Below are 12,046 nucleotides of genomic sequence, written 5' to 3' on the forward strand. Positions count from 1 at the left end.
AATTCTTTCCACATATTCTCGATTGGATTCAGGTCTGGACTTTGACTTGGCCATTCTAACACCTGGATATGTTTATTTTTGAACCATTCCATTGTAGATTTTGCTTTATGTTTTGGATCATTGTCTTGTTGGAAGACAAATCTCCGTCCCAGTCTCAGGTCTTTTGCAGACTCCATCAGGTTTTCTTCCAGAATGGTCCTGTATTTGGCTCCATCCATCTTCCCATCAATTTTAACCATCTTCCCTGTCCCTGCTGAAGAAAAGCAGGCCCAAACCATGATGCTGCCACCACCATGTTTGACAGTGGGGATGGTGTGTTCAGCTGTGTTGCTTTTACGCCAAACATAACGTTTTGCATTGTTGCCAAAAAGTTCAATTTTGGTTTCATCTGACCAGAGCACCTTCTTCCACATGCTTGGTGTGTCTCCCAGGTGGCTTGTGGCAAACTTTAAACGACACTTTTTATGGATATCTTTAAGAAATGGCTTTCTTCTTGCCACTCTTCCATAAAGGCCAGATTTGTGCAATATACGACTGATTGTTGTCCTATGGACAGAGTCTCCCACCTCAGCTGTAGATCTCTGCAGTTCATCCAGAGTGATCATGGGCCTCTTGGCTGCATCTCTGATCAGTCTTCTCCTTGTATGAGCTGAAAGTTTAGAGGGACGGCCAGGTCTTGGTAGATTTGCAGTGGTCTGATACTCCTTCCATTTCAATATTATCGCTTGCACAGTGCTCCTTGGGATGTTTAAAGCTTGGGAAATCTTTTTGTATCCAAATCCGGCTTTAAACTTCTTCACATCAGTATCTCGGACCTGCCTGGTGTGTTCCTTGTTCTTCATGATGCTCTCTGCGCTTTTAACGGACCTCTGAGACTATCACAGTGCAGGCGCATTTATACGGAGACTTGATTACACACAGGTGGATTGTATTTATCATCATTAGTCATTTAGGTCAACATTGGATCATTCAGAGATCCTCACTGAACTTCTGGAGAGAGTTTGCTGCACTGAAAGTAAAGGGGCTGAATAATTTTGCATGCCCAATTTTTCAGTTTTTGATTTGTTAAAAAAGTTTGAAATATCCAATAAATGTCGTTCCACTTCATGATTGTGTCCCACTTGTTGTTGATTCTTCACAAAAAAATACATTTTTATATCTTTATGTTTGAAGCCTGAAATGTGGCAAAAGGTTGCAAAGTTCAAGGGGGGCGAATACTTTCGCAAGGCACATTTCAATTAACAGTTGTGCCTTGTTAAAAGTACATTAACAAGGCACAACTGTTAATTGAAATGCATTCCAGGAGACTACATCGTGAAGCTGGATGAGAGAATGCTAAGAGTGTACAAAGCTGTCATAAAGGTGGCTACTTTGAAGAATCAAAAATACAAAATATATTTTGATTTGTTTGACACTTTTTTTTTGCTTACTACATGATTCCATATGTGTTATTTCAAAGTTTTGATGTGTGCACTATTATTCTACAATGTAGAATGGGGTAAAAATAAAGAAAAACCCTTGAATGAGTAGGTGTGTCCAAACTTTTGACTGGACCTGTACGTGATGGGAAATATTGCTCTCTGACTCTTTGGTATCACGTTTCAAGTGTCACTCCTATGATTCATCCTCATTGCTGGTCCCCAATAGATAAAATGTATTTTATACATAAGGCTTATCAATAAGGCTATATTGAATAACACCAAGACCCGCATTTATAAAGCATCTCAGGTGTGCTGATCTAGGATCAGTTTTGCCTTTTAGATTATAATGAATGGACAGAGGGGGTCCAGCACTCCTACTCTGAGGCGCTTTATGAATAAATTCCCAGCAGAATAGTTAGGCTACATCTCATATTTTAGCCTACAATATGACATTTCAGGATGAAACCATCTATGACATCTTATCAAGACCCTGATGTAACAGGTGTGTTCTACTGGGTTGGAACAAAAGCCTGCACCTCCTCCTTCTCGTCTCCAGGACCGTGCAAGACAGTTTTGGTGACCACTTCCCTACAGTATATGATATTTACAGTTGTAAAGAAAACGACAAATCGAACGTTCCAACAAATCATGTTGTCGTTGCTTGTCAACATTGCATCACCAGCAGACAACAGTAGGGTGAAAGTTGGTTGCGTCATTGTGGTGGGGGTAGGGCTTTGACGTCTCCAAATTACTTTTCAGTTGTATCGCAACAGCAGAGGACTGCGGAACAGTATTTCGGACTACCTTTTAAAGAAACCCACTAAATTTATGTATTATATGTCCAGAGTTCTTAAAGAACTGTGGGTTTTATTTCGACTTCGACGATTTTGTTATCAGCCTTTTTAAAAATCGTTCACGCGAAGTTATTAGCAGTTGAAAGCAATGCTCGCGAATAGCTTATTCTCGCTAATAGCCTAGCCGATATGTACATTTAATAATCTTATATTTTGGTTCAACTATAATTCAAAGCTGATTTCAAGGAGAATGTGTATAGATTTGTTGGTCCAGAAGACGGAGGAGGCATGCAATTCTTATTGCTGCATGTTGTAGTCTGGAAAATGAAAGTCCCCGCCTCCGGTAGGTTGATCGGGGGAAATTCTCCATACAGTTTTCCCTTTCCTAACTCCACAGTAAAACTACTTAACACCGCCAAGATGTTCAAACTCATCTGGAAAGCTAAAAGCAAAATAAACAGCTCTTTACAATGTGTACAATGCAGAGTTGGACGTGTCTTTTTCTTATTCTTTGCAGTATGCAGAGTGTGTGTCATTGCTGTGACTGGATCCAACACCACTTCGGTCACTTAAGCGCAGAATACCTTTCCCAGCTGGAGCAGATGGTGAGTTATCAGCACACTGTAAGAGGAGACTGAATGCATGTATTAAGGACAGCAAAACAACCAACCAAGTAAAATAGTCATATGTTTCATGTTTAGCCTCTGTGTTAGAGAACTGTTAGCTCCATTTTACAATGTATATTCAAATATAGGCTAAGGATATAATGACAGAGCGGTCCAGAGAGGCTGTCTACATTAGGCCTACTGTACTTGCAGTATAAGCTATACTTTATGTCAGTCTTGATTGCTCTTTAAGTATTTGACACGTGACTTGACATACTATATTGATTGTTTTCCAGGGAGGAGATATCACAAAGCAGAATGCTCCTGTCCTTTTCCCAACATCACTTTACAGACACATATATGATGCCGAGGTAAAGACTCGAATTGTGACTTATCATGTTCTGATATGCTTTGGTATAGTGGTCTTGACCCCATGTAATATTGATGCCATAACGGAAGCCTATACTGTTTCTAACTTTTTTTGTATTTTTTTGTATCATCCTGTGTAGTTTGAGGACAAAGTCAGATTCCTGAACGAGACCATCTATCAAATCATAAAACTGTTTGATGGGAATAGGAATAGGAAGTCAGTCACCTGGGACAAGAAAAACCTGGACGATTTCCTCAACATTCTCGATCGCCAATTTGAGAACCTTAGTTCCTGTGTAAGTAACAAGTCTATTTTAAAGTATCAGTGTTTAGGCCAGGGCTCTCCAACCCCGTTCATGGAGAGGTACCCTCCTGTAGGTTTTTGCTCCAACCCCAGTTGTAAACTAACCTGACTCAATTTATCAACCACCTAACGAATCAGGTGTGGAAGGTAGTTCTCCAGGAACAGGATCAGAAAGCCCTGGTTTAGGTGTAGCCTACTAACTCTACAAGTGAAAAAAATCTACACATAAAATGCATTCGGAAAAGATTCAACCCCTTGACTTTTCTCACATTTTGTTACGTCTGCTTTATTCTAAAATTGATTAAATACATGTTTCCCCTCATCAATCTACACAATTCTCCATAATGACAAAGCAGAAACCCTGTTTTAGAAATGCATGCAAAGGTGTTCACAATAAAAAAAAAATGAAATATCACTTTTATGTAAGTATTCAGACCCTTTACTCAGTACTTTGTTGAAGGACCTTTGGCAGTGATTACAGCCTTGAATCTTCTTAGTTATGAAGCTACCGTCACGTCTTGATCTGTTTCACTTGTCCTTGTGCTCGTCTCCACCCCCCTCCAGGTGTTGCCCATCTCCCTATTATCCCCTGGGTACTTATACCTGTGTTTTCTGTCAGTCTGTACCAGTTCGTTTTGTCCGTTCAAACCTACCAGCGGTTTCCCTTGCTCCTGTTTTCGATAGTCCCTGTTCGCTGCTTTCCCGGTTTTGACCTTTCCTGCATGCCCTGAGCCTCCCTGCCATCCTGTACATTGCCTCGACTCTGGGTTACCGACCTCTGCCTGACCTGACCTTGAGTCCGCCTGCTGTTCCGGTGTCTCATACCCTCTCTGGATTATTGACCCCTGTCTTGACCTGTAATTTGCCTGCCCCTGTTTAAAGAATAAACGTTTGTTTCTTCAACACTGTCTGCACCTTGGTTAGACCTTAAAACGTGATACCTACAAGCTTGGCACACCTGTATTTGGAAAGTTTCTGCCATTCTCTCTGTAGATCCTCTCAAGATCTGTCAGGTTGGGTAGGGAGTGTACGGCACAGCTATTTTCAGGTCTCTCCAGAGATGTTTGATCAGGTCAAGTCCGGGCTCTGTCTGGGCCATTCAAGGACATTCAGATACTTGTCCCAAAGCCACTCCTGCGTTGTCTTGGCTGTATGCTTAGGGTCGTTGTCCTGTTGGAAGGTGAACCTTCACCCCAGTCTGATGTCCTGAGCACTCTGGAGCAGGTTTTCGTCAAGGATCTCTCTGTACTTTGCTCCGCTCATCTTTCCCTCGATCCTGCAAGGTTTCCTCCAAACGTATTGCTTGGCATTCAGGCCAAAGAGTTCAATTTTGGTTTCATCAGACCAGAGAATCTTGCTTCTCATGGTCTGAGAGTCCTTTAGGTGCCTTTTGGCAAACTCCAAGCGGGCTGTCATGTGCCTTTTACTGAGGAGTGGCTTCCGTCTGGCCACTCTACCATAAAGGCCTGATTGGTGGAGTACTGCAGAGATGGTTGTCCTTCTGGAAGGCTCTCATCTCCACAGAGGAAACCTGGAGGTCTGTCAGAGGGACCATAGGGCTCTTGGTCACCCCCCTGACAAAGGCGCTTCTCTCCCGATTGCTCAGTTTGGCCTGGTGGCCAACTCTAGGATGAGTCTTGGTGGTTACAAACTTCTTTCATTTAAGAATGATGGAGGCCACTGTTTCTTGGGGACCTTCAATGCCGCAGAAATGTTTTGGTACCCTTTCCCAGATCTGTTACTCGACACAATCTTGTCTCGGAGCCTTACAGACAATTTCTACAACCTCAAGACCTACAAACTCTAATACCTTATATAGACAGGTGTGTGCCTTCCAAATAATGTCCAAACAGTTGATTTTACCTCAACTGGACTCCAATCAAGGACAATCAATGGAAACAGGATGCACCAGAGCTCAATTTTGAGTCTCAAGTTAAAGGGTCTGAATTGTTGAAGGTATTTGCATTGTTTTTGCAAATACCTTCAAGGTATTTGCATATGTTGAAGGTATTTGACGGTATTTACATATGTTTTTGCATTGTCATTATTGGGTATTGTGTGTATTTTGATGAGGATTTTTTTTCTTGAATCCATTTTAGAATAAGGCTGTAACTTAACAAAATGTGGAAAAGCGGAAGAGGTCCGAATACTTCCAGAATGCACTGTATATAGGTTATTACAGATTTTGAGCCAGTTTGCGACATCACAAAAATAATACTGAAATGTAAAATATTGTGGTTTATAATTAACTGACATTTTTTTTGTAGGCTTTGGTGCGTATCTTCATTACGGCAAATCAAGTTTGATATTTTGAAGTCGAAATTGCTAACTTTAGAATCCTTTTTAAACCTTGAACGCACACATTTTTTTCAATTTCCTGACGTGCAGGAAATTCTCAGGAAAAACCCCCAGATCAAATGAAGATCCTACATATGACGCTAATGTTTTGTTTAATTTTGTCCAACAGGTATCACCTGTCGTGAAACCTGAGAAGAGACTGAAACGGTACTTCAGGAATTTGAATAGAAAAGTTCTGAGAAAAATGGTGAGTTTGGTTTCGTATGGAAATATGTTTAATAGGTGTAATCAAATTAATATAAACTAGGCTTGGCTTAACAGGAGACGTGTTCATAAAAAAAGGGTTCTGGGGCCATATGTATCAAGTGTCTCAGAGAAGAACTGCTGATCTAGTATCAGGTCTTCTCTCAGGTCTCCTCTGTCCGATTTATAGTGATCTAAAAGGCAAAGATGATCCTAAATCAGCCTACTCCGAGAAGCTTTACACACTGCTAAAAAAAATTAAGGGAACACTAAAATAACACATCCTAGATCTGAATGAATGAAATATTCTTATTCTTATTTTTTCTTTACATAGTTGAAGGTGCTGACAACAAAATCACACAAAAATTATCAATGGAAATCAAATTTATCAACCCATGGAGGTCTGGATTTGGAGTCACACTCAAAATTAAAGTGGAAAACCATAACTACATGCTGATCCAACTTTGATGTAATGTCCTTAAAAGAAGTCTAAATGAGGCTCAGTAGTGTGTGTGGCCTCCACGTGCCTGTATGACCTCCCTACAACGCCTGGGCATGCTCCTGATGAGGTGGCGGATGGTCTCCTCAGGGATCTCCTCCCAGACCTGGACTAAAGCATCCGCCAACTCCTGGACAGTCTGTGGTGCAACGTTGGTGGATGGAGCGAGACATGATGTCCCAGATGTGCTCAATTGGATTCAGGTCTGGGGAACGGGCGGGCCAGTCCATAGCATCAATGCCTTCCTCTTGCAGGAACTGCTGACACACTCCAGCCACATGAGGTCTAGCATTGTCTTGCATTAGGAGGAACCCAGGGCCAACCGCACCAGCATATGGTCTCACAAGGGGTCTGAGGATCTCATCTCGGTACCTAATGGCAGTCAGGCTACCTCTGGCGAGCACATGGAGGGCTGTGCGGCCAAAGAAATGCCACCCCACACCATGACTGACCCACCGCCAAACCGGTCATGCTGGAGGATGTTGCAGGCAGCAGAACGTTCTCCACGGCGTCTCCAGACTCTGTCACGTCTGTCACACGTGCTCAGTGTGAACCTGCTTTCATCTGTGAAGAGCACAGGGCGCCAGTGGCAAATTTGCCAATCTTGGTGTTCTCTGGCAAATGCCAAACGTCCTGCACGGTGTTTGGCTGTAAGCACAACCCACACCTGTGGACATCGGGCCCTCATACCACCCTCATAGAATCTGTTTCTGACCGTTTGAGCAGACACATGCACATTTGTGGCCTGCTGGAGGTCATTTTGCAGGGCTCTGGCAGCAGTGCTCCTCCTGCTCCTCCTTGCACAAAGGCGGAGGTAGCGGTCCTGCTGCTGGGTTGTTGCCCTCCTACGGCCCCCTCCACGTCTCCTGATGTACTGGCCTGTCTCCTGGTAGCGCCTCCATGCTCTGGACACTACGCTGACAGACACAGCAAACCTCTTGCCACAGCTCACATTGATGTGCCATCCTGGATGAGCTGCACTACCTGAGCCACTTGTGTGGGTTGTAGACTCCATCTCATGCTACCACTAGAGTGAAAGCACCGCCAGCATTCAAAATGGACCAAAACATCAGCCAGGAAGCATAGGAACTGAGAAGTGGTCTGGTCACCACCTGCAGAACCACTCCTTTATTGGGGGTGTCTTGCTAATTGCCTATAATTTCCACCTGTTGTCTATTCCATTTGCACAACAGCATGTTGTCAATCATGTTGCTTCCTAAGTGGACAGTTTGATTTCACAGAAGTGTGATTGACTTGGAGTTACATTGTGTTGTTTAAGGGTTCCCTTTATTTTTTTGAGCAGTGTATATACGGCACCAGTCCTTTATTTGTTGTTCAAGACGATATGGTCATTATGTTGACAAGAAAGTTCACCCCACTAAGATTTCAAATGTTCAATGTTTTTCAGAACTACAGTGCAGAGGCGTGGGAGCTCATCAGGAAAGAGACAAAACGTCATCTGCAAAGATTGGATATCCTTGTGGGACAGATGTACTGAGCATCCGTACTCATCTCACTTACCAGTTTATAAAGCATGAATACAATCATGCCTGTTAGTTTATTTATTATATTTAAATATGTAAATTATTGTTTTTTATTTTCATAAATTATTATTTATATTTTGTATTTCCCTTTTGTACCTGTATTGAACTGAAACGTATTGCCTGTGTACTTTGAAAATCAATGAAAAAATAATATTGAAATTGTGAATAAAAATGTATTGTGTATTAAATTGTCCAGATTCGTTCTTGTCAGAAAACAACGAGAGTGGATTGATAATATGGAGCAGCCTAATCCAATCATCAGAGGGGATGCAGATTAAACTTGTCGCTGATCAGTCACATGACACATTGAAAATAAAAACAAACAATTGATTTAGCTTAGTCATAAATATAGATCTTTTTTAAGTGGCATCATGGGGATCCTCCCAATAGTTCTCAATGGATAAACGAGGTCAATTCCTGTATGACATTAGACAAAAGTGTGTATTATGTAGGCCACTGTGGCAGCACACTGTCCTTTCATAGGACTTGGAATAAAATAGAGTTATTGTAGATATGCTGTATATTCATTTGTATAATGGTATGATGTGATATGTCTCACACCCTGATCTGTTTCACCTGTCCATACCTGTGTCCTCTGTTTGTCTGTTGCCAGTTCGTTTGTTTCTTCAAGCCTACCAGTGTTTTTCCCGTGTTTCTGTATTTCTCTAGTTCCTGTTTTCTAGTTTTCCCTGTTTTGAACATTCTGCCTGCCCTGACCCTCAGCCTGCCTGCCGTTCTGTACCTTTTGGGCTCTGCTCTGGATTACTGACCTCTGCCTGTCCTTGACCTGTCGTTTGCCTGCCCCCCTGTTTTTGTGATAAACTTTTGTTACTTCGAAACTGTCTGCATCTGGGTCTTCTCCTGAACCTTGACAGTACGAACTGGCCCTGATGAGAGTATTTTGGACGCATCCTTGGCGTCCGAGCCGGGCATCCCCACTCAGGCCCTGTCCATTCCCATGGACATTAGAATATTGGACGGGCGCTCTATAGGCCCGGGTCAACTACAATACCACTCCCACTCCCATAATTAAGTTGCAGGGTGTATCCGCCCTTCTGCCTCCCCCGCCGGCGCAGGGATCTTCTTTGAAGGACAAAATCCAGTGCCTCTGCATCGACTTCCGGGGGCCTCAATGTCATCACAGTGAAGAACCCCATCTCCTCTGCCTTTGAGCCGCTCCAGTGGGCCATCATTTTCTCCAAGTTGGACCTGCGGAATGCCTACCACCTGGTACGGATACGGGAAGGGGACGAGTGGAAGACTGCCTCCAACGCGGCCAGCGGTCACTATGAATACCTGGTCATGCTATTTGTTCTTACCAACGCCCCAGCTGTGTTTCAGGCCCTGGTTAATGACGTTCTCCTTGACATTTTGAACCGGTTCATCTTTGTTCAGCTCAACGACATCCTCGTTTTCTCCCACTCAGCCCAAGAACACATGCTCCCCGTCCGACAGGTCCTCCAGGGCCTCTCGGAGAACCAGATTTTTATGAAAGTGGAGAAATACGAATTCCATCGCTCCACCATCCCCTTCCTTGGTTACATCATTGCTGCAGGGAATGTACAAATCGATCCCGGGAAGGTGAGAGCGGTGGTGGATTGGCCCCAGCCTACATCCAGAGTGCAGCTGCAACGTTTCTTGGGATTTGCCAACTTTTATTGCAGCTTTATCAAGGGTTACAGCACCCTAGCGCCCCCTGTCTGCACTCAACTCTCCCAAGGTTCCATTCACGTGGTCCCCAGCTGCTGACCGGGTGTTCCAGGACCTCAAGCACCGCTTCACCACTGCTCCCATATTGGTTCATCCTGACCCGTCCCGTCAGTTCGTAGTGGAGGCCGATGCTTCGGATGTCGGAGTGGGGGCTGTCCTGTTCCAGTGTTCTGCCCTCGACCTCAAGCTACATCCCTGTGCCTTCTTCTCCCATGGCCTCAACGCTATGGAGAGGAATTAAGATGTGGGGAATTGTGAGCTTCTCGCGGTGAAGATAGCTTTGGAGGAGTGGAGACACTGGTTGGAGGGGGGGGGGGGGGACATCCTTTTATTGTGTGGATGGATCACAAGAACCTGGAATATCTCCACAATGCCACGCTTCACAATTCCAGGCAAGCTAAGTGGGTCCTGCTTTTCACCCGGTTTAACTTCTCCACTTCCTACCGACCGGGATCCAAGAAAATCAAGCCAGACGCGCTGTCACGCCACCTTTGCGTTCTTCGCTGCCTGCACAATCTGTGTGCAGAACAAGACTCCTCGGCAAGTTCCGGCTGTTTTTTTCAACCACTGCCTGTCTTAAAAACAAGGAGTGAAGTGTTACAATTTACCCCATGGTCTGGGTTAGTTGTAACAGCGCTTGGGGTGAATTGTAACAGATTGAAAAAGTGCATAAATCCTGACATGCAACTAATTATTGAACACCTTTATTGAGAGCATGAGAGCAACATTGCCATGTTTAACATTTTGTTTGGCAGAAATAATACCCTCCACTAAATGGTCTTTCTCAACCAAACAATAACTCGGCTAAACTAAACACCGGAACATTTGTGGTGTGTCTGTGTGTGTGTGGGACTGAATGTTGGAAATGTTCACTTAATCAGAGTCCCAGTTGTGACAGTGGTATGGCTGTCCTGGGGTACAGGCTTGGTGGGCCCATCATTTTCATTCTCAGCACTTCACCCAGACCTCCTTGGACTTGGAATTGTTAAAGTGATCCATGGACAGAAGTTTTCCTCATTGGAGGAATCTGAATCTACTGGTTCAATGTGCTTTGTTTTGGCTTTTTTCTTAAAACTTCATAAGGCTTATTTTTCTTCACTTCCTGTCTGAATGATGCGCCCAAGGTAAACTGCCTGTTACTCAGGCCCAGAAGCCAGGATATGCATATAATTGGTACCATTGCAAAGAAAACACTTTGAAGTTAATAGAAATGTTAAAATAATGTAGGAGACTATAACACAATAGATATGGTAGGAGAAAATCCAAAGAAAAACCAACCAGATTTTTTTTTTGAGAGCCCATGCTATTACAATGGACAGTATAGGGGTATATTGAATTACCTCCCAGGATACATTTGGTACTACTACTACATACTATGGCTTCCACTGGGTGTCAGTAGTCTTTGTTCAAGGTTTCAGCCTTGTAACTTCCAAAACAAGTAAGAAATAGGAGTTTTAGTACAAGGACACCTGCTTGGAAATTTGTGTGTGTGCGTGCCATGAAGACATTACGAGTTTCCTATTGAACATACTTCTTTCCATATGAAATATTATAGTTTGATTACATTTGAGGGTATCTGAGGATTAAATAGAAATGTATTTTGACTTGTTGAAACAAAGTTTAGGGGTATATTTTCGGATTCCTATCTCTGCATGTTGAAAGAGTGGATTACTCAAATCGATGGCGCCAACTAAACAGACTTTTTGGGATATAAAGAAGTATTTTATCTAACAAAACGAAACTACATGTTAAAGCTGGGACGCTTTGGATGACAAATCAGATTAATATTTTCAAAAAGTAAGTGAATATTTAATCGCTATTTGTGACTGTATGAAACCTGATGAAGGGCGTCATCCTCAAACAATCACATGGCATGCTTTCGCTGTAAAGCCTTCTGTAAATTGGACAGTGCAGTTAAATTAACAATAATTTAAGCCTTCAATCGATATAAGACACTTGTATGTCCCTAAATGTTTAATATCCATAATATCCATATCCATTTTTATGATTATTTATTTGAATTGCGAGCCTTCCAGTTTCACCGGAAGTTGTCCCGCTAAGGGGATGCCTATCCGTGAGAGGTTGCAAGACAGTTTTTTTGTTGTTGTTTCAGTGTGGTTTGTTTTGGCTTGCATCTTTCCAGCTGTTTTTTAAGGCAGAATCATATTCATTTTGCTTTCTGAGTGATTGACTGTTTATGCTCTTCTTCCAGTGCCTGCTGGAAGGCAGTTGGAGAGGTGGGCACAGTGGGCACAGCTG

General features: G+C 43.1%; 1 protein-coding gene across 2 annotated transcripts; it reads left to right on the top strand.

Annotated features, from left to right (window-relative positions):
• Nucleotides 1-2,135: 2,135 nt before the first annotated feature.
• ifn2 (type I interferon 2) lies at nucleotides 2,136-8,260 on the top strand. 2 transcript variants are annotated; one of them, XM_021556157.3, is made up of 6 exons: nucleotides 2,136-2,558; nucleotides 2,733-2,820; nucleotides 3,117-3,191; nucleotides 3,330-3,485; nucleotides 5,961-6,038; nucleotides 7,942-8,260. In XM_021556157.3, exons 2-6 carry the CDS (start codon nucleotides 2,734-2,736, stop codon nucleotides 8,029-8,031), a joined length of 486 nt encoding a protein of 161 aa, XP_021411832.3. In that variant the 5' UTR covers nucleotides 2,136-2,558; nucleotide 2,733; the 3' UTR covers nucleotides 8,032-8,260.
• The last annotated feature ends 3,786 nt before the right edge of the window (nucleotides 8,261-12,046 follow it).

The sequence above is a fragment of the Oncorhynchus mykiss genome, chromosome 13 (assembly GCF_057628025.1).
Source record: "Oncorhynchus mykiss isolate SJ-2025 chromosome 13, ASM5762802v1, whole genome shotgun sequence".
Lineage (NCBI taxonomy): Eukaryota > Metazoa > Chordata > Actinopteri > Salmoniformes > Salmonidae > Oncorhynchus > Oncorhynchus mykiss.